The sequence below is a fragment of the Mustela erminea genome, chromosome 4 (assembly GCF_009829155.1).
Source record: "Mustela erminea isolate mMusErm1 chromosome 4, mMusErm1.Pri, whole genome shotgun sequence".
In the NCBI taxonomy this organism is placed as follows: domain Eukaryota; kingdom Metazoa; phylum Chordata; class Mammalia; order Carnivora; family Mustelidae; genus Mustela; species Mustela erminea.
Window position 1 is genome coordinate 131,482,545 of NC_045617.1, and position 27,629 is coordinate 131,510,173.

Genomic DNA, 27,629 nt, shown 5'->3' on the forward strand with positions numbered 1-27,629 from the left:
TCCACATGTAAGTGGACCCAAGCAGTTCAAACCCATTGTTCAGAGGTCAATTGGACTTCACATTCATCTTTTAACATGAAGATGAATCTTCAACCTTTTAAAACTTAAAAATCCAGCCAAACTAGTGTATCAATCTTAAAAAAAAAAAGTTTTTAAAGACCATGATTTTGTTAATCAAGTGTAAAGAGGTGTCATTATTGAGATTAAGTTGGTTTCTGTGGATGACTCAATTATCATATATAAATTTTGAATTACATGGATACACCACAAACTAACACAAAAATCAATTTGTAACAGCTCAGAGACTCTTTGGGGTTATTTCTTAGTATTCTGGAGTTGAGTGGCATTTATATACCACTGTATAGTATAAGTAGAGATATAGTAATATTGAGTTTATTGGAGCTTTTCGGCTGCTGAATTCTGGAAAACCAAGTATTAGTAAGCTGCCCAAATGCTTGGTTTTATAAAATTTCCATCTTAAACATGGTGCAGGGGAAAGAATGTGGGAGTTTTAGAAAAAGCTCTGAATCTAAAATCAAATTGTAACACCTTGAACAAGCTAATTAAATTCAGGAGGTTTTTTTTCCCCTTCTGTAAAGTGAGAATCACCTTCCTTTAGGGAGTTGTTGTGAAGCTTTATTAGATGATGAAAGGAGAGGCCCAAGAGAACACAGTCCATGGCTCATGTTTAATAAATGAGTTCCTTTTCTATTGCCTTTAAAAAGGCAGCTATTGGTACCTGAACCTCAGAGCCATACTCCTAAATAAATCCAAAGTCTGAAAAAGGGAAAATCTCTAGAACTTCAGGTTATATATAGAATTAATTACTATAAAAGTCTAGGCTTTTGTGTAAACAAAGAATAAAAGCATACAAATATTAACTGGTAAAGTTCTGTAAGAGGCCTAAAATTGCTGGAAAGTTTGCAGGTCAGCTCTGTTCTTGCCCCGTACTACACTAAAATGCTGCTTATGCTAGCAGTGAGGAGTTGAAGGTTGCTCTTCACTAGGCTGGAGAGATTCGTTCAAAGTAGGATTTTATTTAGTAAAACTAGAATAAATGTATTGATGTTACAGCTATAAATCATGCTGTCCAAAAATGTGGTGAGTATTTCAAGTGTAGCTGGAAATACAGATTATAATTTTTAAATTTAAGCTAACATCTAATTTTGGAACTAAAAATTTCATAAAAAATGAAAGACCAAGAATTGTAACCGATCAAAATGCCAGTGAGAGACGATGTGTATTGCCAAGTTCAAGATTTAAAAAAAAAAGAAAAATTACTTCATTATTTAAATTCACTAACCAAGTTTCTTTTTTCTTCCAACCAAGGGTATGGAAATCATTCTACTAAAAAAGATGAATGTTATATGAGACTGACATATTACATTTACCTATTACTGTACCTCCAAAATAATGTTAAGTCATTAAATAAAGATTTCAAGGTCACATTACCACCACTGACTACTCCTCAATGGAGAAAAATACAATTAGAGGCTAATGCACTGCAAATATACCTTTAAGGCAGTGGCTTTCAACGTTGTTGTTCTTTTTTTAAGAGCTAAATCTGCCTTTTCCTCCTATCAGAGTCACTATTTCCTGAAACTGACTTAATATTAAAAACTACCAAAGTCAAGCCCACGTTCCTCTTCTTCTGACTTCTCTCTTCCTCAGGACCTCGCAGGTCCCATTCCGGCTCCACCCCACTGTTCAGACAACACTTCAGAGGGCAGGGGTGCTCTGAAAAGTCACTCACTACGTTAAGACCGTGAAATGAATGATGAAGCTATACAACCAAAGCAAGATCCATGCTTTATGAACACATTATTCTCACATGTCTGCGTGACAGGTTTGGTACACAAGATTCTTGGTTCATTTTACAGATTCTGAAACCAATTTGCTCAAAAGGTTAAGTTCTGAAACCATGGTTGGTGTAGCAAATGAATATATCAAAACAAACTTTAAAAACTTCATCCAAATATTTACATTTAAAAAAGACATTTAAAAAATAGGCTACTTATTAAGTGTGCTTGAACAAACCATGTGTGGAATTGAATTCCATTCATTATGGAGTTAGTTTTCTGCTAAACACATACTGATACTATAGAAGACCCTGGCAGCTGAGGATTTAAGAGTTTTCAACTGTTCCCAATCAATGCTAAAAAACGAAACAACATGACAAATAACTTCTGAGGTACTAATATGAACCTCAGCAGCGGAAAGGCTAGCATGTAAGGCAAATTACTTAGGAATCAGAAGGGCTGGCACCTGTACCTCAGTGGCTTTGCCACTGCCTAAGTACCACCAAGTAGTCAATGAAACTGTCTAGAAACCATTTAAATTTTATAATTACACCTCACTGCATTATGGTTCTAGGAGTTTCAAAAACTTAGGAATTCACAAAACAATGTTTTGAAATATATTCCTTGAGAAGGTGGAGGGTCTCCTATATTACATTAAACAAAAAACATGCAGTTTTTACAGCTCATAGAGCTTTTTCAAAATAAGCTACTGATCATACAGCCCAATTAAAAACTCAAAACACTTTATATTACAGATATAGAAAGTTTATAGTTCAGCAATGCCAATATAGAGAATTTGACACCTTAGCCCCTACTTGCGAAGTGATTAACAACTATACAACAATAACTTCTATTCTATTGTCAAAGGCTTTGGCTCAGATGTTTAAATACTTAAAGAACTTGGTAAGATTTTTTTGTGTGTCTTGTTTTGCTGTTGTTTCGTGTGGGAATGGGCGGGGACTATAAAGAAGAGGGCAGGAGGGGTAAATCCATTGTATTAAAGACAGATCAGGAATTAAACAGCCACTAGAATTTCATTTACCATTTCTTTACAAAATATATGTGGGAGAATATGGCTTAAAGACAGAGGGGGAAAGCCTCTTATCTGTTCACACTACTTTACTTTACTCTTTATCCAGTCTGACAATAATGCCAAACTTCATTTACTACCTGGGACAAGAGTGACTCTAATAGGATTTTACAAAGTCCAATCTAATTTTGGTACTGAGATCTTAAGTGCTTAAAATTTTGGAATTCTTCAGATTTATTTAAAAAAGGTTTTCTGAACAAATTACCCAAAAATATTAGATAAAAACCAACTGGTTAACTACTTAAAAAAATATCCAATTCCTTTTTTTTTTTTTTTACAGATTAGTATTACTTGTAATATATCTCTGCCCCTATAAACTGACTTTTTGCTTAGTCTATAGACCAAGGCGATTTTTTTTTCAAGCAAGATACTCCTATTAAGGGAAAAATATGATCTCTTAAAAAAACAAAAAGACCTAAGTGGATCAGAAAAAAAAACAATGGATAACACAACTCAGGTCCCACAAATGTACCATTTTCTTAAAAAAAAAAAGTAAAAAAAGAAAAAGGGGTGGATTTTATATATCAAAATCAGCAGAATTCTCATGCTTCACAATTTTGTTGCTAGAAATCCCCAAATTCCTTGGACTCATTTGGGAAGTTTTCTGAAGGTGCGCATTATGGTAAACAGCAGCAAAATACCAAAACAATTCTATTGCTAAAAAGCAGCTACTCCTGTTTGTGCCTTTAGAATACTAGTTGTAAAACAGCAACAACAAGAATACTAATTTGCTCCATCAACTGGATTTGAGCAATTCTCAAAGAGAAACAAACTATTTTCTTTAAAACAATCTAAGGCAGGACATTTACAATCATATTGGACAAATATTCATTGAGTTTTGGCAGGGCGGGGGGAAGTACCAGAAAATGTCAAAAAGAGACACAACAGCATTATATTTAGTATTCTAAAGGCAGGCTTCAGGTAGTTCAACAATGATTCTGGTAACACCAACTGCTCACATACATACACACGCACACACATAGATTTTAATGGCTTAAAAAAAACCAAATTTGTTACTTTAGAAAAATGAATGCAGTGCATTTTCAGTAATATTATCGCCACAGACTCTGATTGCTCAGTCCACACATAAGTAGTAGTTGCCTTCTATGGTGATATGGCTTCTCTGCACTAATTCCCATCAGGCCGAAAAACATTAGGGCAGGTTAAGTAAAGACTGAATTGTTGCACAAAGGAACATTTACTCATCAGATCCCACTGATCTCTTCTGTGCCCGTTTCCTGGGCAACCTTCTTGGTGAAGCTTTATCTGGAAGAAAAGAGAAAGTTTTAACTTGCTTATTGTAAATATGATGGATGCAAAAGACCTTTAAAAAGCATTTTCCTTCAACTTTACCTTACAAAGAAACAAAAGAATACACATGCAAAAACACCCTAGTATAAATGCCTCTTGTGTAGTACAGGTTGTTAAACTAACTTTTAAAATAATCCTTCAAGAAGTAACTCAATTCAAACAAAACTTTTTTGTGACCAGGGTGGAAAAGGTCTCCTCTTGGTTACTGGGATATTTAAGCAACCAAGCAAAATTTTAAATTCAACAATTTAATGTTTATACATGTGTAAGTAAGTGCTTTAGAGATAGTGTCAAAGGTACGAAATTTGCAGCTTAAAAACACCTATACTGCCTACAAATTAAGCCATGCAGTTTGCTAATTTTTGGCAATTCCACAAATTTAGCTGCAACGAACAGCAGGTTAAAGGAAATTTTTAGAAGATCAGTATCAAAACCATCCTGCAAACGTAAGCCTTCTTTGTATATACACTTTTTTCTCTTTATCTCCTTACATTATCTTCCTAGTGGGTTCTATTAAACAAAAGCTAAAATTGGTGGTGAGTTTTTACTTTGATCCAGTAAGAGGAGTCACCTGTATGTTTCTTTAAGTAAGGCTATCTTCTTCTCTGACCACTACTTTTTTAATTTCTAGGAGCACTTTACATATCAGGAAGTAAGACCCTTCGTGGTACAAGTTACAAACTAAAATTATTTTTCCAGCTTAAAAAAAAAAAAAATGAAGGGCTGGAAAAAAATATTTAACACCAAAGTATGGGGTTTATTTTGTAAGCATTTCATGAACAATGGTATGAAAAAAAATTTACCTAGAGGATCTTAATTTTTCTAAAATTGCCAGATCCCAAAACTGTAATATAAAAAATAAATAAATAAAATCTTAAAAAAAAAAAATACAGTAAATGTCTATCAAGAATACTTAGCAGCTAAATTCCTTTTCAAAAATATGCTTTAATGACTATGAAATACTGAGTCTGCAAATCATAGGAAAACTGACCCCGATACTTTATTAAGATAGGTTAGTTAATGAAGTGTTTGGGGGGGGTCTCAACTCACCCAAAACTGAGCATAGAAGCATTTTTCTGATGGAAAAAGCCTGCAACTTTCATCAGATTTCAGAAAGATTAGACTAAAACTACTGCCTTTATGCAACTGACCAATTATTAGATAATATTTTAAGATAAACAATATGCTGAATATTATCTTTGAGCTTTATTTATTTAAGTAGGCTCCATCTGGGGCTCAAACTCTAGACCCTGAGATCAAGACCTGAGCTGAGATCAACAGCTGGACGCTTAACCAACTCAGGCACTCCTCAAAATGTTATTTTTTTAAGATTAATTATGTCTTTGAGAGAGCAAGAGCACAAGCAGGGGAGCAGCAGAGGGAGAGGGAGAAGCAGACTCCCCGGTTAGCAGGAAGCCTGATGTGGGGCTCGATCCCAGGACCCTGAGATCATGACCCAAGTCAAAAGCGGATGCTTAACTGACTGAGACACCCAGATGCCCCAAAAAAGGACTTTGGAATCAAACAGCCCTCTGTGTGAATGTAGTGGTTACTATGCAAACTTAAGTCAGTAATCAGCACTTCACAACAATTTCAACCATCTGCGGCAGGGTTTTCAATAGAACACATGAAAAAGTGCCACAAAGGACCTTTAATGCCTGTTTCAACACCCCAACTGGACTCTAGTAAGGCAGCCAACTCTGCCTACCTTAACAAGAAATCTAAAAACCTCCACCAGCCCAGCACAGCCAAGTTAAGAAGCAGATACATGAGCAACAGAGTAAGACAGCATTCTAGAGTCATTCGGCTTTTGGGATAATGGCTCCAAATTCCTCAAGGGCCTAGAAAGCAGCATTTTATCTTACTTCAGCAAAAAACAGTAACTGATGTGTGTAATGCTTTTCAGCCCAAGAAAAAAAACAAACCCCTCTTACCACCTGCCCCACCAAAAACCTTAAAAAAATACTTAAAAAATCCAAAAACCTAATATATTATTTAAGGTCAAAATACTTCAACTTTTAAGAGCAAAGATTAAAACTATATGAAATAAGAAATCACTTAACTGAAAGAACAAAAAACACTGGAAATGATGTTAATGAGATTCAGTAAATGGGGCAGATCTGAAAACGCCCCAGCTGTCCTTATTTAAAAAGAAAGGTGTTATAGAAAACCACCTAATTGTGGCAAAGCTGCAACTTTTTTCTTTTTTAAAAAGACAAAGGCAAAATGTCAGCAGAAACCTAAACCTGCCCTCACCAACCCCTTCTCAGACTGCACAATCTATCCCATTTTCTACTACACCTGGGGGAGTCATATTACATAAATAGCTGTCAGATCAATTTCTTAAATTAATGATATAAAAATTACAAGCTTTCTAATGGATCCCCAAATTAAAAGAAAGTCAAATTACATGAAAGACTTCATCTTTCTAAGTTTCTGATCAGGTTGCCTTACGTATACATTTAAAACACTAGTATTAAACAAAGGACCTATAATTTTCTATTAATAGCACCTAACCTGTCATTTACAGTTAAAAAGACGTGAGGGAAACAGAAGCACCCTAATCTGAAGTGCACAACATATCAGGAGAAAATGTATTTGTAGCAGGCTCAAATCGTTTCAAACCACCCCTCCTTTCTTTACATTCTGATGAGTGAGACGGAGACGAGAAAAATCTCTTGCCAAATTAAACACTGGCCCCTGAAACCTGTCTGTTCTCACACTACCCGCCCCCCTCCAATATTCCTGGAAGCCTGAGAGACTTCCACTACCATGCGCACCTCCTGTTTCATTATCTTTAAATTTTCTCTTGGTTTTCTCCATTCTGTCCTCAAATATGAAAAGCACATGTCTTATCTTTGAAAGATAGGGCTATTTTTTCCTAAATTATCTTTAATTAGGCTCAACCCCTTTACTCTGAGAAAACCATGTTCGAAGGTGGTTCTCAAAGTATGGTCTAGACCAGCAGCCTCAAAAATCACCTGAGAAAATAGATATGCAAATCCTTGGGCCTCACCCAGACCTACTTGACTGGAAATTCTAGGGGGTGAGGCCTAGCAAGGGTAAGAAGCTGGCCAGGTGGTTCTTGAGTGCTACAGTTTTGAGAACTACTGCTGTAAGGAATCAAGTGTTAAGAGAAACAAAATACAAGCATACAAAATTAAGTAAAAGTATTTTTTAAGTTGAACTGAAAATATCAGTATGATTTCAGGGTTTGAAAAAATATGTATTTTCTAGCTCAGTTCACAGACTAGGCCTAGGAAAAATGTCACCCAGTATCAGTGACATTCCTAAAGCCTAGTTTTTCATTTCTAGTATCATTCAGGAGTCCTTGGAGAAAACAGCTTGTTCCATGCCTAGAGCATGGAACACAAAATGTCTGGATTATCTTGATGAGCCAGCAAGGAAGGGATCATTCAAAGATCCAAAGGGTGAGAATGGAGGTGGTTCAAAAAAGGCAACTGGTAAACCCATCTCAGCCCTTTGGTTGAGATAAAGCATAGAAAGGCAGCCAGCAGTCAAAACTGTAACAATCTGAGCATGAAAAAAAGAATAAAGCTAAAATATACTGATTCTATGAAAAACTGAGTGTGTACATGATAATCAAAAAACAAGAGAAAATTAGAAAAACTCTTTTGTCACATTGGGTGGTTTTTAAGTTAACTCTTTGAAAATTGGAAAGTAAAGGGAAATTAAGCACTTATCCTCCTCTTCTAACAGTAACTGCTTTCTATAATGTAACCAAAAAGCCCCAGTTGATGGAGAGCTCTACTTCACAAAAGAATGGCAGTTAGTAAAAATTAAAGAAATTTCATTAAAAAATCAACACAACTTCTGAAACACTGATTCATGAAAGGATTTAAGCTGGTGAATGGTTTGAACTGGGGATCTGTGTGATGCCAAAGTAATGCCACAGAGATAACTTCAAGGTTACAAGCAAAACCACTACCCTTTCCTGGTTACATGGGAATGTCATGTGGCTCCTACCCTAATCTAGTGCTCAATTCAGGATCATTAATGGTGGGACAATCAGAGACTGTCTCTTGATGTGATCAGGGAGAAGTGCTCATGATATATGCTATGAAACAAAAATGATTCAATCTAATCAAACCTATAGATTTATCTTCCAAGTTAAAGAAATTTTAACTAAAAGGCATCAAGAGAAAACAATCAGAGAAATCGGGAACATGGGACTTTCTCGAGTCTCATCCTTCAGGGTGATAACTGGGTCCAGCAGCACTGGCACCATCTGGGAGCCTGTTAGAAACACCATTTGGTGTTGCACCAATCTGAAACTTTACCTGAACCTGCATCACAGCAGGATTTTCAAATGATCTTTACACATATTAAAGTATGAGAAGCCACTTTCCACAGGTCGAAAAGCCAACCTTTTTGAAATGTTATAAATTAAAAGGGACTTAAAAAAAAGGTTGGGGGGGGATACTTAAGACAGAGCTACCAGGTGCAATGCATTGTCCCATATTGGAAAAACAGCTGTAAAGGATATTTATGAAACCACTGAAGAAATTTTGACATGATTATTTATTAATATATAAAATAATTCATTACTCTTTAAATGTGATGTTATTTCTACCAGGAAGGGAGTTATTTCTTTGCAAATCAGAATTTTTTTGGAAGTAGTGTGGCACTGTAAAAAAAAAAAAATTAACTCTAAGAGAGCAAATAATTAGAATGCCTGACTGACTGAGCAAAAAGAGCACTGGACTCGGGGCGCCTGGGTGGCTTGGTGGGTTAAGGCCTCTGTGGCTCAGGCCAGGATCCCAGGGTCCTGGGATCCAGTCCCGCATCGGGCTCTCTGCTCAGTGGGGAGCCTGCTTCCTCCTCTCTCTCTGCCTGCTTCTCTGCCTACTCTGTCAAATAAATAAATAAATAAATAAATAAATAAATAAATACGGCATTGGACTCTTGATCTCAGGGTTGTGAGTTCAACCCCCATGTTGGGTGTAGAGACTACTTTAAAAGGGGGGGGTAAATAATCATGTTTTTACTAATCACATGTCTTTTTTTATACCCTTCTTCCTTCTTAACTTTTGTGTTCCCAATTTTGAAGATTTTTTTCTTTTATTCAAAGTAATATATATGTATATTTTAAACCTAAATTTTAGGTAGTTAACATATAGAACAATACTGGCTCCTGGAGTAGAGTTCAGTGATTCATTACTTACACAGAACACCCAGGGCTCATCACAAGTGCCCTCCTTAATGCCCATCTGCCATCTAACCTGTCCCTCACCACCGCCCTTCATCAACCCTCCGTTTGTTTTTTATCATTAAGAGTCACTGTGCACCCAATTTCTGAAATGGTCTCAGGACTCCTTTGATTTCACAGGATGAGGCTCCAACTAGCACCTCTTAGCTCCCAGGCTTTGCTAATAGTAATGGTGAAAAAGGACTGATTATGTATGAGAGTGTGACATGCTTTCCACCTATTTTCAAATTCTAGTAACAATTTATAGATAACATGCCTCTCAATAAGTCTGTAGAGGGCAATGAATCACAACCCTGATTTTGATAAAAACTTTCATCTTCCTAACTGGAAAATCAGATTATATCAATGCTGTTCAGAAGTTTCACTGTTGTTTATGAAGTTTTTCCAAAATGAGGGGTTTCATGTAAATGGAAAAAGGAATAATACAAGTATCTTTGGTGGTTAAGACATGGATGGACCTAAAACAAAATCAGATTTTGAGCAAGAAAGACCAGTACCATTAAAAAATATTTAGGGACTTTAACGCTATCCTTCTTTGAGTCTTAAGTCTTCCTGGGAAAGCACATGGGCTTCAGAATGTGACAATCCAGCTGAGGATCTTAGCAGGTTACTTTTTCTCAGTAGCAATTTCTCATCAGTAAATAGAGACAGCACCTCACCTTGCAGAGTGTTCTAGAATGCCCAGTATAAGGAGGTGCTAAACAGTCCTTCAACAAGGCCTCCCTAGATCCTAATATGGTCCCCTTTCCTAACTTAGAAGTTGTCCATATAATTCACTCTATCACATATCAGATACCATCTCTGATTACTCAAATATTTCATAAATGTGCTTTATTTTCCTCAGGTGGAAATGTAAACTCTGAAAAAAACAGTAATATTCTTCTTTTCAACATGCCCACTGAGAACACAGCATAGTATTATGACAGACTAAACACCTGATACCTGCTAATGAAAATACCATCATAAATACAAACACTCTGTAAGTGTAATAATTCTCAGCTTTAAGTTCATGAACAACAATGTCAGGGAGAAAGATACTATAAAACCACTCCCCTACCCACAATCCATTTGTCATGCAGAAATTCTTTGGGAGGGATGGCTCCACAGCTTCTAGTGACTTTTCAGTTGTGACTTTTAATGCTTTTCAACATTTCAAACAATTCTGTGTAAGATATTTAAAGTTTAGTTATTCATGAAGAACCCTTATTTTAAACATGCCAGACTACATAAGTAATTCTGATGCATTATAAAGAGACCACAGTTTACCCTGCAACCCAGTTCCATATTTTGCTATCCGTATCAGGATAATATGGAAAACTTGTCCTTAAACAGCAAAGATTTAAATTTGAAGATAAATTATTTCATGGGATCTCAGCTACCACTTACGCTGTATGTCCCAATGTCTCCAAATCTTTTAATTTAATTTTAAATAGTCTCTACACCCAAAGCGGGGTTTGAATTTACAATCCCACTCCACAGACTAAGCCAGCCAGGTGCCCCATCAATGTCTCCTGATTCACCTCTGCTCTAAATACAACTTTCAGATGCTTACTGGACATCCTTATCAGGGCTCCTCACGATCAACAGACCTAGTTCTAATTCCTCTCCCCTCATGCACTGTGCCACTCTTCTCGTATTCCCTAACAGGACCATCTTCCATCCAGATGCCTAAAACTCTAACTCTTCCCTCCTTCCTCCCTCAAACATCCAAAAAGCCACCCAAAGCCCAATCTGCTCCAATCCTGAAAAACCTTTCTAGTTTCTTTTCCTCCACATCACTACTGCTTTAGCTTAGGCCCTAAAGATTTCTCAGATGCTATATTGAAATCATCTAACTGGTATCCCAACTTTTAGTGGCTCCTGCTTGCTATGCTTGCTAAACCATACACCACAAAACTATGATAATTTGTTTTTTAAAATATGAATTTAATTCTCTGCTTCAAAGTATCTGATGGCTCCCTTTTATCAAGAAGAAAAGCCAAGTCCTTAGCCTGGTACATAAAACTGAAGACTCCTTCTCACCTAACTTCTTAAGACTCTGGTCAAAAGTCCACTTTCATGAATGACTCCCCTACTCTCTCTTAGAGAACGGAGGCCCCTCCCTCCTATGCTGTTACTGCTTTGTAACCACTTCTAAAAAAAGAACTACCATATCATAATTATGTTTCAACAGAGAAAGCTCCCTGAAAGTAACAATAAAACAATTCACTTCATAACCCTGGAGAGGACATGAACTGCCCATTCACAAGAAAACAGATACTAAGTGGCCAATATATATGTGTAAAGAAGTCAAACCTTATTAACTGTATGAAAGACAACATTTCGTACCATACCGCCAAATTAAAACATTTGATAATACTTAATACCTAAGCCTGGTGGGCAACTGGGTGGCTCAGTTGATCAATCGACTACCTTTGGCTCAGGTCATGATCCCAGAATCCCGGGATCGAGTCCTGCACTGGGCTCCCTGCTCCACGGGGAGTCTGCTTCTCCCTCTGACCTTATCCCCTCTCACTTTCTCCCTCAAATGAATAAATAAAATCTTTAAAAACAAATACTTAAGATTGGTGAGAATGAAAAAGAAACAGGCAATATTGTGCACTGCTGAGAATATAAACTATCTTTTGAAAGGGAAATAGGACTTTTCATTAAAATAAAAATAAAAATGTATGTAACCTTAGACCTAACCATTTTACTTTCAAGGAATTACGTATCCCAGGTACAGGGGTGGGTGAAAGGGGAGAAGGAGGTCAAAAGGTACAAAACTTCCTGCTATAAAAGAACTAAGTCACGGGGGTGTAATGGATATCACGACGTCTATAGTTTTTAATACTGCACTATGTATTTGAAAGTTTGCTAAGAGGGTAGATCTTAAAAGTTCTTGTTACAAGAAAAAAAAAAAAAGATTTGGGGTGCCCACGTGGCTCAGTCAGTTAAGGGTCATGATCCCAGATCCTGTGATAGAGCCCCGAGTTGGAGACCCTGTTCAGTGGTGAGTCGGCTTCTCCCACTCTCTCTGCCCCTCCCCCTGCCTGTGAGCATGCATTCAACTAAATTCTAAAAAAAAAAAAAAAAAAAAAAAAGTTTTTTTAACTATGTGTGGTAACAGACTTACTGTGGTGATTATTTTACAATATATACAAATACTGAATCATTACACTGTGCATGTGAATCTGTTATATGTCAACTAACTCAATTAAAAAATGATAAGTTATCCCATAACTTTTTATATAAAAATGTTCATTATAGTTTTAATTTAAGAAAGAAAAACTGGAAATACTCGGGGCGCCTGGGTGGCTCAGTGGGTTAAAGCCTCTGCCTTCAGCTCAGGTCATGATCCCAGGGTCCTGGGATCGAGCCCCGCATCGGGCTCTCTGCTCGGCAGAGAGCCTGCTTCTTCCTCTCTCTCTCTGCCTGCCTCTCTGCCTACTTGTAATCTCTGCTTGTCAAATAAATAAATAAATAATCTTTAAAAAAGAAAAACTGGAAATACTAAATATCCTTCAATACAGAATAGGTTTAACTTATCATGACACATTTAGATAAAGGAATACTATCCAGTTATTAAAAAGAATGAGGTAAATAAAGCACTACCATAAAAAAAAATCCAAGGGGCGCCTGTGGCTCAGTGGGTTAAAGCTCTGCCTTCGGCTTGGGTCATGATCCCAGGGTCCTGGGATTGAGCCCCACGCATTGGGCTCTCTGCTCAGCGGGGAGCCTGCCCCCCCACCGCCTGCCCCTCTGCCTACTTGTGATCTCTGTCTAATAAATAAATAAAATCTTAAAAAAAAAAAAAATCCAAGACATGAAAACTCAGAAAGCAGAACAGTGTATGCAATACAATGTCATTTGTATAAAATATTCACAAACAACGGACATACGTACTGGTAAATGTAGAGAAAATACTTAGAATAATGAACACCTATTATTTATAGAAAATGCAATTAGTGTAGACAGGAGGTGATCTCAGTTTTTCATTTCTGTACTATTTATTAATGTTTTTAATACGAGGCCATAGTACTCTTATAATGAATGTTGCTTAGAAGTCCATTTACAGGGCCCCTGGGTGGCATCGTCAGATGAGCAACAGACTCTTGATTTCAGCTCAGGTCATGATCTCAGGGTCGTGAGACTGAGCCCCGCATCAGGCTCCATGTCAGCACAGAGTCTGCTTGAGATTCTCTCTCCCTCTGCCCCTTCCTGCACTAGCTTACTTGCTCACTCTCTAACGTAAATAAAGAAATCTTATAAAACAAGAACAGTCCATTGACAATTGGAGGAAAAAAGTCTTTCATTCTTTCATAAACATTAGTATTTTAAGTAATCACATACGTAATGAAACTGAAATATATGTTAGATAAACTACCAAGCAATGTTTCAGTTTTATTCTTTCAAACTACAGTGGGCAGTTAGTAGTTAGTTTTTCTAATAAATACAGTGCTAGAAAACTCTTCTATTACTCATTAAACTTCCTGTGAAGTATTCATATGCTATACAAAATCCAGTACTATACGTAGCAAACACCATTAAAAAATTTAATTGCCTCACCTCTTCTACTCTGCACTGAAGCAACAGAAAAAAAGAGATAGGAAAGGATTAGGAATACATACAATTCACACATTTGTATATAAAACTGCTGATCTGGAAGCATTCTAAATTAAAGCTTAAAAATACTACTCAGAATAAAATTTTAAAGTGTTTATTAATATTACACTTGATTCTATACAAGTAATGAAAAAGATGAGTGTTAAGTAGCATTGACCAAGCATTTTGATATCTAAAATACTTAATTTGCATTTAAGAGAAAATTTTTCCAGCTAAGTTTTAAGAGTACTTACTGATCTGATTCAAAGTTTCCTGAGGAATCCAACTCATGTCAACATCATTCTGACTTGATGTACCCATCTCTACCTTCTGTAAGGGTCTCTTGCGCTAAAAGAGCATTAAAAACATTTTAAAGGAGTTCTATCATAATGGTCACTATAATTTTTAAGAAAGTGTATTGTTACCTAATTTAAATATCTTAAACAAATATGTCCTCTTCAAAACATATTCCTAGTCAAGTATTTTATTAATTAGAAGGATAAATTCATGCCTAACTCCAATTATAAAGAATAGATGATAAGGAATAAAACTTCATAACAATGATTTATTTTCAGGTTTTAAAGGACATTTCCTCTGCTATAAAACTTTGTATGTCTGTGGGCTGGTGGACCGACTAAGAACTTCTATTTATACAGTGATTTTTCTCTCCCTTTAGGAATCAAATCATAAATTTATCTTAACATCCAACAAAATTCAAGATAATTACTGGAATGCTGCACGCAGGCAGGTAGATTTCTGCACTGTTAGCTAACTAAACACAAACAATTGGCACAGATAAAACAAAAATTTTAAATCTCATTTAAGCTAACAACCTCAAACTTTGTTCCTGGAGTATTTGCATCAAAACTACTAGGGAGATGGGGCACCTGGGTGGCTCAGTGGGTTAAAGCCTCTGCCTTCGGCTCAGGTCCTGGGATGGAGCCCCGCATCAGGCTCTCTGCTCAGCAGGGAGCCTGCTTTCCCCTCTCTCTCTGCTTCCCTCTTTGCCTACTTGTGATCTCTGGCTGTCATATAAATAAATAAAACTTAAAACAAACAAACAAAAAACTACTAGGGAGAAAGTGATTCAATTCCTTCTTCAGTCTTGCTCTTAAACAAACCTAATCATTTATGTAAGAGTATTAGGTATATCATCCAAAACTGGACTACATGAATACATGAAAAGTAACTAAAAACTGGCTTCATTCAAATGAAAACAAACAAAAAAAACCCCTAAAACAAACAAACAAACAAAAAAACTGGAGATGTCCTTGTATCTAACACGAATTTATAGCAAAAATGCTACTATGAAAATGAGGTAAAGAAAGTTATGGAAAGTAATACTTGAGCACTAAGTATTTCTCTTTTAAAGTACTTAATACAAATTTTGAAACAAATCTTGTTATAGTTTCCATTGAGAGGAACATGGGCTATTCTGTTTTCTTTGCAGGGAGGACAGATAAAGACACAGTGAAAGAGAAACCAGGATTATGGCAGGTCCATTAGTGCTGCCACTTTACTACCCTAACAAGAAAGCAGAAGTTTGATGGAATACAGCCAAATTCATTCTTTCTTTTTCAAATGAAAAGCCTCAATTAATTGCTAACTGGAAATTATTCCTAGAGTTAATAGTATTAAGGCAAATGTAAAAGCTGTGCTGCTTAAAGGTATAGAAGCATCCATGAAAAAGCAAATAGAACAATGAAATCTTATGTCTGAGTTTAAGGAATGAAAATTCTAACATAATTTAGAATTACAATATGAAAGTAAAGATTATTCTGGAAGATGTAGCCAAAAGACCCTAATACATTTGTGTACGGAAGTCTGAACAGACACAAGTCACGTATCCAAGATCTCATCTTTAGGTTTTATTTTAAAAAAGGTGCAATAAACCTGTAAATGCAAAAACCCACAGTTGAGAGCAAAAAGCCACAAATAACCAGATTATACTTAGTACGGTAACAACTTTTAAAGTATGGCTGTAAGAGTCACTCATCTAGAATTACCTTTCTAGATTCCAGGAGTTGATGAAGGCCAACAACAACCAAGAGCCCAAGACCAGCAAGGAACATATACATAAAGATTCTAATATAAAAGGAAAAAGCAAACTGGCTTTAATTCTTAAGAAACATCACAACTAATTAAAACTACAATCCTGCTTTAACTCAAACAATACCATAGCTGTAATCACAACTAAAATTCTAACACAATATATGCTTTCCAAATAACTGTAGAGCAAAGGAAAAAAATATTTTATATTCTACTTAAGTCTAGGTAGTAAGTTTCACAGATTTATCTTTAAGAACAACTGGTCAAAAAAAGCAATTATATGATCTAAAATAAATAAAATTACAATTTATTACACTCAAGCTCAAGCTCAGTTAAAATAACTGCATTAGGTTTTGTCTCCCTCAAATATTAAATTATTTTGCATAATTTAACTTAAAAACTGCTTTTGGTCAACTACATATATGGGTATACAGTGACAAATGACTCATTATCGTTCAAGAACACAGTTTCTAAGAGAACATCTAGTTTATATTTTTAACAGCAATTGAAGAGGTATGTAACTTAGATGATGCTGGTGATCAGCTCATGAGCATGAGGTAGATAGGAATTTAGAAAGAAGGGACATTCAGAAAGCCAACTACCTTTTTAAAACAATTTTGGTCATTTTCTATTATCTTTCTTAACTCATTATTAATAGTTATAAAATATAAAATCCTAAAATACAGATTTACATAAGCAGGATTTCACAGAAATCTTAGTTTGGTCTATTTTCATTATTAAAACAAAAGTTGAAAGGAGCAAGCCTTCCAGGCCTGCCCTGTGAGATCAAGATCTACAAACTGCAAATTTCACTTACGTTTCTCCATCCAACCCATCCTCTCTTTCAATAATTGTAACTGTTTGATTGAAGACAGCATCTTGGAATACATTGCCCTATTAATAAATCACAAAAATGTCAACGGCATTGAAAAAAAATAGAAGATTATAAGATTTCTGAAAACTGTTACCCTAATAGATATAAAACAGCCTTCTCATCACTTAGGTCAGTAGGACTCAAAAGTCACATGTAATTGCACTATACAAGTAATTCAGACTCAACATTATAATATTACTTTCTTCCACAAAATAAAAAATGCCTCCTTCTTTGCTAAAGTTGTCCTCTGCTTTTGTGAAGGTGGGAAAGGGGAAATGTGTGAGAAACCAGGGAACTAAAATAAAAAGGGGATAAAATGCACAGATAGAAACAAAGCCCATAAATACCCATAAACTAGAAGCCATAACTTCTGCTGAGTATAATCCTCCAAAAAAGAAGGGAAGAGTATGAAAACGTATATAGTAGCAGCTGCAGTAGCAGATTTTAAGAACTAGACTTGAACAGAAGTCAAATCCATGCTCTAAATTTATAATGGACTGGAAATCAATTTACAATAAATGTAATTTTCAGTATCAAAATATTTTTCTGTGGCAGTCTTGGAACAATTTGTCAGTTCAGCACAACTTGTTTTCAAATACAAGAATCAGTGGGATAATACATAGATAGCTATTTCCAGTGTTTGATGCTTCACACAAAGGCAGTACTCTTCAGAACTGTCACTTACTGCTAAACTGTAATAATATAAGTTTTACTTCAAAATCTTTCTACCTGCATTGCTCCAATGACAATTCCAAGAATCAGAATACATTGATATAAACTAACATTCAAAATGGTACTAAAACTGCAACGTGTCTGTTGGATTAAGCTTAATTCTGCTTGAAAACAAGATAAAATATATAATTATTCAAACTGCATAACTATAATGTTTTGAAGGATGAAAAACCCACTAATTTAAAAACAAAAGAAAACTTAATTGCAACATGAGAGTTTTACCTTAGACATGACTAAACATGTTAACACTACGTGAAGAAAAAGGTTGAGTAAACTTCCAAGAGAATGAATTTCCTTCTCTGAGAACTTTTTGAGAAGGGAATGGTTTAAATGTGCTGTCATCTGAAGGATGTAATAGCTGGCACCTAGAGGTCAACTCCCAGCAGTAAAATTCTAGTGGGATTCTCTCTTTCATTCATTGGACATACTATATATATATTAAAAACCACAAAAAAGACAACAGAGCTTGTATAAGACTATTTGGTTCTCATAAACCATAAACCTCACTGTTCTATCCTAAAAATATTTAATTATATTTTTATCTACGAGTATATAAAATGATGGAAAAATTTACAGAAAGCCCTTAAGACTTAAAATTAAAGCAGTAAAATGGGAAAAATAGAAGCAATGAACGGAGGTACAAAACAAATTACTCTCTATATTTTACCATCTTAGTAAGAAGGAGACTCCACTGTGTGGCTTACTGTCCTGTTAAGCTCAAGCTCAAGTCACACCCTCTTTGCTACTACAGGCTACTACCTATCTCTAGTCTGATTCAGTTATGCTGGGCTATCACCTGTTCATATCTATCTGCCTTGCTGAATTCTAGACCTGAAGACAACTATGACCAAATTATTTTTGCCTCCCTGTTGTCCATCTCAGCTCCAAGCATAAATAGGTGCCTGAATGAATAAATATAACAGTATTCATTTAACAATGTCAATTGTTCTCATCCATCTGTAACTTAAAAAAAAAAAAAAATGTTTAGCAGGCCTTACATTCAAATCTTTGTAGTTCAGATTGATGACTAAACCAAAGGGTCGTCCACCCATGGGCTCTGCAGGAATGAAGGAGTATTCAAAAGTTGCCTGTCTCTGGGGTGGCACTACAGTGTTCAGAGGAAGAGCTGTGAAATTCTGGATATAAAACTGGTAGTCCTGAGGATAACGGAATGAGGCATCTAAGGATTCAACAATAAAATCTTCTGTACCCTTGTTTGTAAAGCCTACTAGGAACTTCACAATGTTATTTGCTGGAAAATCTAAGAAACAAAAAAAGGAAACCAGAAGATTAGAAAACGTTCAAAGCACACAAAATAAGTAGACATAACTAAGGATCTGAGCAAACTTTCCTACAAATGGACGTGGTTTCAGAACCTTTTCAGTAGAGCACCCCAGTTTCCTACTAACTAGTAACTGATTACAGTTGGTGTATAAACTGGAACGCTTCTCTGTACTCTAGCACTCCAACTTCATAACTGAACACAGAATCTATATGTTAGACTACATCACTTCCACGCTATGTGGTCAAAGAAAGAGCTGTGTATTTTTAGCAGTCAGATTAAATTGCAGTGGGACTACTTGTCTTGAAGTCACCTCCAACTTATATCTGTTATCTGTGCAGACAAGAAAAGAATGACAGAAAGGTAAGTCTAAGAGGTCCACCTGAAAACTGTAGTATCTTTTAAAATATTGAAAAAATAAAATTAACCAGGTAACCCATACCATTTTAAGCAATCAATCAAAACACAAAATTTGAAGTAACAACCCAATGAGGAAGCTATAAAAAAGAGGGGAAATCTCTTAATCAAATCATACTTTTTGTAGGCATAAAATTTGAATATATGTGGGAATAAAACAAAACTTGAGAAGACCAAGATAATAACATCAAAAAGAAAATTCTTCAATAATTATATGTGGCCTACAGAACTGAGTTTTACCCAGTTAGCAGAGGCTTTGGGACAGACACATCTGAATCCATCTTTATAATCTATTTAACAGAGCAGTAACTCTGGACCTGTTCTACATCTCTCTAAATCTCAATTTAACAGTAACTATCCTGATACAGTTTCTGTTAAGATAAAGTGAATGCACACAAAATATTGAGAACAGTATTGGTTTATAGCTCCCCATAAATAAAAGACATTGTGTTTTCTTTTAATGAAACTAGGCTCTAATCCAGGTCTAACTATATAGACTTAATATTTCACTAATATTTATACACTCAAGATATGAGTCAGTTTACTGTGGCAGTTTGAAAATGTTTAAAAACAGTATCTTCCAAAAGAATATTTAACTTCTAATTAAAAGAGATACTATTTAATTTCCCCCTTAGTTTAAATGCAAGGAATACTACCTTATGGATATGGGTAATCACACATGTAAGAGGATTTTTTTCAAATATGTATTTATACCATACTTGTAAGAAAGAGGAAAATGAATAAAGATTTTAAACAGTACTAATGCTTCCCCCAAAAAGTGAGCTTGTCATCTGAGAAATTCCCATGTCTGAGTTAAAACTAACATTTCCCTATTACCTTCTCCTTTCACAAACAGGATAGTTGTATCTGCACTTGGTGAAGCTTCAGGTTCACCAGATACATCTTCTTCCTCTTTATCTTCAGCCTAACAAAAACAACATTAAAAAGATAATTTTGGAGGAAAATACATCATTTAAAAGTAACGACTTCACTAGATTTGGGACAAAATATTGCTTCTCCCAAGCTTTGCTGGGATTAGGGATTAGGAGTGGTATGGATTTCAGTGTATCTTATCAGTTAGCATAAAAACTTCCATAGTCATCATCTCTAAGAATAATATGCATACCAGTCCCCTGGGGCTTTTATGCAGCTCTGATTCAGTTCCAGGGAAAGCCTGAAACCCTATTTCTAAAAGCACCCAGGAAATACCAAGGCTGCAGGTACTCAAACCACACTTCCGAACTATAAGGTTCTTGAACATGGGTTGGTAAACTTTATCTGTCAAGTTTGAAAAAATTTTAAAAACAGCATCTTTCAGAGGAACACTTAATTCACAAGTTAAACAGTATTTATTTTCCCTCTCAGTTTAAATGCCAGGAATAGCGCCTCACAGGAAAAAGTCTCAAACTCAGTCTCCCCCCCCCCCCCCCACCATCTTCCCACAAGGGTGAAGGAAATAGGACTCTGAAAGCAGCACCAACCCAAGGGCCCAGATATCAAATATTTTTGGCTCTGGGAACCACGAGGTCCCTCTGGTCAACTCTGAGGCTTCAGTATGAAAGCAGCCACAGACCGTATGTACAACAATAAGAACAACTAGACCTAGCCTGCAGCCATTTTGTGACTTCTGTTCTAGACAACCTTGTCATCATCCCAAATTAATAAAACAATTTTCCTGTGAGAAGATGTCACAACTTGGAAGAAGTGGTTTTATTATTATTTTTTTTTTGTTAAAGATTTTATTTATTTAGATGACAGAGAGATAGCACAAGTAGGCAGAGCAACAGGCAGAGGGAGAAGGAGAAGCAGGCTCTCCGCTGAGCAGGGAGCTCAATGTGAGGCTCCATCCCAGACCCTGGGATCATGACCAGAGCCAAAGGCAGCCACTTAACCAACTGAGCCATCCAGGCGCCCTGGAAGAAGTGGTTTAAAAAAAAAGTGAGCAGGATCACATTGGGATGATGGAAAGGTCCTAAAATTCAGAGCTGCTCAACTTTTACTGTAGATTGTTGAATTTTATGTTTAAAACAGGTTAATGGTATGATATGTAAATTCTATCTTCATACAGTAGTTAAAAAATATGAACAAACTTTAATGTAAAAATTTAACCCTTAGGGCGCCTGGGTGCTCAGTTGGTTAAGCGTCTGCCTTCAGCTCTAGTCATGATCCCACGGTCCTGCTTACAAGACCAGCATCCGGCTATTTGCTCAGTGGGGAGCCTGCTTCCCCTCCTCCCTCTGCCTCTTTCCCCAAATCATTCTGTCAAATAAATAAAATGTTAAAAAAAAAATTAACTTAAAAATTTTTTAAAATTTTAATCCTTGGTGCAGCACTTCTCTACTCATCAATCAGGATTACAGAGATAGTCATATACTTGAAGTGTTCAGGTCTTTAACAAATTGAGATGCTTAAGGGCACCACTGTTTACTGGCATTTTGCTTCTCTCACTTATGTAAAACACTCTCTCCCTCAATAGACAGACTTCTCAAGGGCAAAGACTGTCTTATACTTTAAACATTCTTCAAACCCAGGTCATATACTTAAGAGAAGACACACAAACATTTGTTTGATGACTGGGCAATTGTTTGATGTTATATATTAAATATCCTTAATGATACTATTCATTTAGTAAGAGTTAGTGAATTTCTACTTTTGAGAAAAGAGACCCACAAATAGAAAGAGACCAGAGACAAGAAGGCAGGAATCATAAACCGTAATAAGGAGAAAGGAGTACACTTGAGAAATGGTTCAGAGAAATCACCCTGAAGATTTGATTAATGGGGTGTGGGATAAAAAGAAAGTCATGAGGCAAGAGCTTGAATCACTAGAGCCGTATCAAAACAGAAAATAGTTACGGAGGTGGGATGGATGGTAAAAAGCTGAATTCCATTTTGAACATATAAAATTTCAGGTACGAATGGAGTATCCAGATGGTGCTATTTGGCGGAGAGCTGGAAATAAAGGTATGGAGCTCAGGAAGGTAAATACCTAGAGAGATAGGATCTGAAGGTAATCGAGAAAAGGTGGTGCTGGTTGACACCACGGTGTCATTAACATGAAGGAGCCAAGCAGAGGGAGAAAAGGTGGTAGAGAGACCACGCAGCAGCAACTGGGCAGAGGAAACTAAAGGGGCAGGGGGGACAGAAACCAACACGAAGGAACTCAAGGAAGGGGTACTCCGCAAATGCTACCAAGAGCTCAAACAAGATAACAACGAAAAACAGGCCAGGAATTTCGCAATTAGGTCAATGGTGACTTAGCAAGAACAGTTTTACTGGTTACATCAGATGAAACCACAGTACAAATGTGAAGTGGTACAGTTTATTCTTTTCAACGTGCTGGTAACGAAAAAACGTGTAGCAACTTAAAGTGGAGGAATATGAAGTGGCATAGGGAAATACACACATAGCTTATCAGAATCAAGTCACTGAGAAGAACAATAAAGTTACAGAAGGAAATAATACAAAATCCCACAGGACGAGATGGGGACAAGAACACAGGTGGTAGGCCTAGCCTTAGAAAGAGTAAAGACAGACAACTCACTATTTTTTTAAAGAAGAAAACGTAAAAAGGATGAATGAATAATATATTCAGGAGTAGAAATTTGATACAGTTCATACTCGATGCCCTTCGTTTCCGGACACTGAAGGCAATGTGTTGCTAATTCCATGAAGAGGACTGATTCTGGAGTAAAAATTTATGCAGGATAAATTATAGTAGTCCAAGAGAGGAAATAAAATGAGCTAGAAGCATGCTGCAATGATCTTGATTTTAGCCCAACATTCTTACTGTTTTACTGTAACTTTATAGTAAAAATTTCAGAACTGGACTTTTAAGAGATCTTCTCTAAGCCCCTTCCTCTTCACAGGGCACATTTTATACACTGTTTACTCCTTGCTCCTCACTGTCTGCCACCAAAACACATATATACCGCCCTAAGAACAGAAACTTCATGAGAGCAGAGAGAATACCTAGCTTGTTTACTGCAGAACTAAGAACAGTGCCTAGCACATAGTAGGGACCCAGTAAATATATTCTTACTGAATGAAGGAAAAAATGAGGAGGAAAATGAGATCTAGAGCGAGAAGCTACTCAAAGTAAAAAAAAACTAAGTAGCACGCTACCCAAATCTATCAACACTGGTTCAGTGCCATTCCCACTGTTACCCTCTCAGGTTCATGTCTATATGATCTTTAATTGTTCTTTGTATCATGCCTTCCTCCTTGTGCAAGAAAATATTCATGATCCATCCTCAGTCACTGGCCTGTTTCTCCCAACTTCAATCCACTCTGATCACAGTAACAAACCTCTAAACGCAAGACTTTTAATCCCAAATTGGTCTATAAAAAGATAAATTCTAGGGGCGTCTGGGTGGCTCAGTTGGTTAAGCGCCTGCCTTCTGCTCAGGTTATGGTCCCTGTGTCCTGGGATCAAGCCCCATATCAGGCTCCCTGCTTAGCAGGGAGTCTGCTTCTCCCTCTCCCTAATATATAAAGTCTTTTTTTAAAAAAAAAAAAGATAAATTGTAGAAGTGATATAAACATGAATTACACTGTACAGAACACTGTATAGATGTATATAACACTGTATAGAACACTAACCAAATCTGTGGGTTCATCTTCTTCCACCTCTGCTTCATCATCCTCATCTTCAATTATTGAATCCTCCACCGTTTCTTCATCTTCTGTGAGATCCTGAGCTGCAGCTAATGAGCCTAACAATAAAACACAAATTAGAAGTTAAGCTTTACCGCTGGCATACTGATGTTTTTCAGTCCCCGGTATAGGCAATACACCTTTCCCCTTGGAGTAATTCAATCTCCCAGTTACCTTGAAAGATGCCAAATTATAATGCATCTAGAATATTCATGATTTTATCTTATCAACAGTCTTACCAGGGACACCTGGGTGGCTCAGTCGTTAAGCATCTGCCTTCAGCTCAGGTCTTGATCTCAGGGTCCTGGATTCAACTCCCACATCAGGCTCCCTGCTCAGTAAGGAGCCTGCCTCACCCTCTGCCCTCCCTGCTTGTGTGTATTCTCTCTCTCTGTCTCTCTCAAATAAATAAATAAACTTTTTAAAAAAATAGTCTTATAAACTGTATGTTAACTTTCATGGGAAATGCTGTTTAATTTTCAAAAGCACTTACTTGTTGGGGAAAATGAACTGCTGAAACTAAAAATGCCTTGAAGCTCGAATAAAAAGCCTCAAGTAAGTTTGTTTTAAAACTAAGACACTCCAGGGGCACCTGGCTGGCTCAACTGGTTGAGAATCTGCCTTCAGCTCAGGTCATGGTCCTAGGGTCCTGGGATCAAGGCCCACATCCATGTACCTAGCTGCCCCTCCCCCGAGCAGGCTCCTTACTGCGAGGGGAGTCTAATTTCTCCCAATCCCTCTGCCCCTCCATCTGCTTGGGCGCACATGCCTGTGTGTGCACACAGGCATGCTCTCTGTCAAAAAGATAAAATTTCACAAAAAAAATAAAAGAAAGAAGCTCCAGAATTTAATCCCTGTTATTAACCATACAAAAAACAAAACCCTGTTCGGGTCTAAAGGAAAACAGCAATCTCGGTAACTAGGCAAGAAACATTTGTTATTAAAGTTAACTACAGCTCAAACTCTTAGAACTTGATAGCAATGTAAGTCCAAGGAACAAATATTTGTGTGGCATCCACGGTAAAAACTAGCTTGCATAAAGCACATTTAGTAAAATAAAAACTATACTGGTAACTTCAGGGTTGAAAGCACTGAAAGCATGCACTTATTTTTGCATATGGTTTCAAACATTTTTTTTTTAAGATTTTATTTATTTATTTGACAGAGAGAGATCACAAGTAGGCAGAGAGGCAGGCAGAGAGAGAGAGGGGAAGCAGGCTCCCTGCTGAGCAGAGAGCCCGATGTGGGGCTCGATCCCAGGACCCTGAGATCATGACCTGAGCCCAAGGCAGAGGCTTAACCCACTGAGCCATGCAGGTGCCCCCAAACATGTCTTAAGTACTTTTTAAAATTTCTCTTACATTGAAAAATTAAGCATAACTAAGGCCAAGAAACAATTTTATAGGCACAAGTTCTCTAAATAAGTCATATTAAATCTATTTCAGACAAGAGAGTCACTTAAAGAAATTTCAAAGTTCTACTGACTCTTCCAACATTTCTCAGAAAGAATGATGATGTGGCAATTCAGATGGGGAAAAAAAAATGTGGGAAAGGAAGCATGTGTACATGCTACAATACCCAGGAAAAACAGTATATATTAAGGACTCTGCATTTTAAGCCTTTTCCAGTTCCTTGAATTTTTACCGGCTGTTAAGATTTATGTAAAACATTAAAGAACACTGAACCACACATCATGAACTGAAAAACAGCCTCTACTGTTTGCTGCACAAAGACAGCGCATTCATAATTTACAAGTCACTTTGTAAAACCAATAAGAAAAATACCCATCCTGATATAATAATTTTAAGTTGGACTTAAATTTCAGGAGTCCTCAATATGTACAACGGCTTTTCACCCTGCATTTCAGTAGATACTAATATTAATCAGTAACAATTATGTGCCTAGAAAGTTTAGCAATTCTCAATTGCAAAAATTAAAAACATCCTTTGAAAGAAAGACCATTCCTCACAAAAAAATGTTTAAAGCTATCCAGTTAGGTTTAGATACAATTGACATTTCTTTAAAAAAAAAAAAAAAAAAGGTCTTCAAAACTGAAAAAACATATTCTAGATTCTAAGTACAATTGTCAAATTTTCTTTAATTTTTTTTTTTTTAAAGATTTGATTTACTTATTTGACAGAGAGAGACACAGGGAACACAAGCAGAGAGAGTGGGAGAGGGAGAAGCAGGCTTCCTGCCAGACAGGGAGCTCAATGCGGGGCTCAATCCCAGGACCCTGGGATCATGACCTGAGCCACCCAAGAGCCCCCAATTTTTTTTTAAAAAGCCAATAAGAACAAACCAGCAAGCAACTCATAAAGAAAAAGAATCCCTCTTTAAGCCTGCAAATGAATTCATTAAGAGATTTGATTAATTCTCTCACTTGGTTTTTTATCCACTAAAGAGCAACCAGTCCCTTCACTCTTCCTTGCAAAAGCACTGGTGGATACCTGCCATGATCATTCATATCGTATCATTATCACACAGCTTGCTTAAACTTACAGATTGAAAGGAATTCTAGTGATCGTTTAGTCAGACTGACTTTTACAGATTAGAAAGGTGAAGTTCCTAACAGAACCAGGACAAAAAGACAAGGCTCCCCATCTTTAACGTCGGGTTAAGTTATTTTCACACCAGATTAACTGCTGGAAAGAACAAACAAACGTATAATGTCGAATTCGATGTTTCTTCCCCAGGGAAATGTGATGCTTCCCCAAAACAAAAAACAGTTACAGAAAAAAAAGGGCGGGGGGAGGAAAACGAGGGCTCAAGTAACAGGAATTCCTCAGTTGGCCTGGGAGTAGGGGTGGACAATGCAGGCGAAGATGGGGAGTTTTTCTGAAATGAAGACTCCTGGTAACACACAGGGTGCAGGGGCTGATAAGCAGGGAGAGGACCACGAAGGGGGAGCGGGAAGAGATGCTCTAGGAGTTTAGGTGTGTAGAAACCACGGGTTTCAGCAAATGAATGAAGGAGGGCTCCCAACGTGGAAGCTAAAGACACGTCAGCCCAGAGCGGAGGGGGTGGAGCGGAGGCGGCCAGAAGAAATACAACGGCTGCGGCGCGCTCGGGGTGCAGCTGTGCCCACTGCCCACTCGCCTCCTTCCCTGTGCCCAAGACCCACCAACTCCGGCCACAGCAGCAGGCGCGGGTCCCGGGACAGAGAAACGCAAGGCTACGGGCGGCCACCAAGCAAGGTCGCCCGGCACTGCCCCGCGCTCCGCGTGAAAGGGGCGGAGGCCCCAGCGGGGATTCGCCCCGCGCGCGCTGGGACCCCCAACTACAAGCCGGGGGTCGGGGAAGGGGTGGGGAGAGGCCGGCGGAGCGGATGACGGACCCAGGATCCGCTGCCGCCTCCGGCTTCAAACTTGGCTGTCGCTGGCTTCTTCCCGGCCAACACCCGCAGCCCACCCCCCCTCGCCTCACCTCCAGGGCCACTGCGGAGCAGGACCGTAGCGGGGAATACGAGCAAGAGCAGCAGAAGCAGGCGGGAGAGGAGTCTCATGGCGCGGCCGGTCCGGTGTCCAGTCACCGCCCGCCAGTGCTCTCCGCGGCTCCGGCGGTAATGGCGTTACTCTTCATCCGGGCTCCGGGAGGGGGCGGGGC

General features: G+C 37.5%; 1 protein-coding gene across 2 annotated transcripts; it reads right to left on the reverse strand.

The window, feature by feature from the left end:
• Positions 1 to 1,792: 1,792 nt before the first annotated feature.
• On the reverse strand, positions 1,793 to 27,629 carry SSR1 (signal sequence receptor subunit 1). 2 transcript variants are annotated; one of them, XM_032341031.1, is made up of 9 exons: positions 27,450 to 27,629; positions 23,970 to 24,082; positions 20,206 to 20,293; positions 18,668 to 18,930; positions 16,881 to 16,957; positions 16,021 to 16,099; positions 14,269 to 14,362; positions 13,979 to 13,993; positions 1,793 to 4,155 (listed from the first exon to the last, which is right to left on the reverse strand). In XM_032341031.1, exons 1-9 carry the CDS (start codon positions 27,526 to 27,528, stop codon positions 4,088 to 4,090), a joined length of 876 nt encoding a protein of 291 aa, XP_032196922.1. In that variant the 5' UTR covers positions 27,529 to 27,629; the 3' UTR covers positions 1,793 to 4,087. The 2 variants fall into 2 exon arrangements, with proteins under 2 accessions (XP_032196922.1, XP_032196923.1); XM_032341032.1 differs by lacking the exon at positions 13,979 to 13,993.

What these genes read in the sequence shown, in the direction of transcription:
- SSR1 (XM_032341031.1), bottom strand. Translation starts at nt 27,528, where the DNA reads ATGAGACTCCTCTCCCGCCTGCTTCTGCTGCTCTTGCTCGTATTCCCC. An exon ending in TGAACTACAAAGATTTGAAT is followed by an intron (nt 16,958 to 18,667) that starts GTAAGGCCTGCT and finishes ATTTATTAATAG; the next exon opens with GGCAATGTATTCCAAGATGC. An exon ending in GATGGGTTGGATGGAGAAAC is followed by an intron (nt 16,100 to 16,880) that starts GTAAGTGAAATT and finishes CTTTTATATTAG; the next exon opens with AATCTTTATGTATATGTTCC.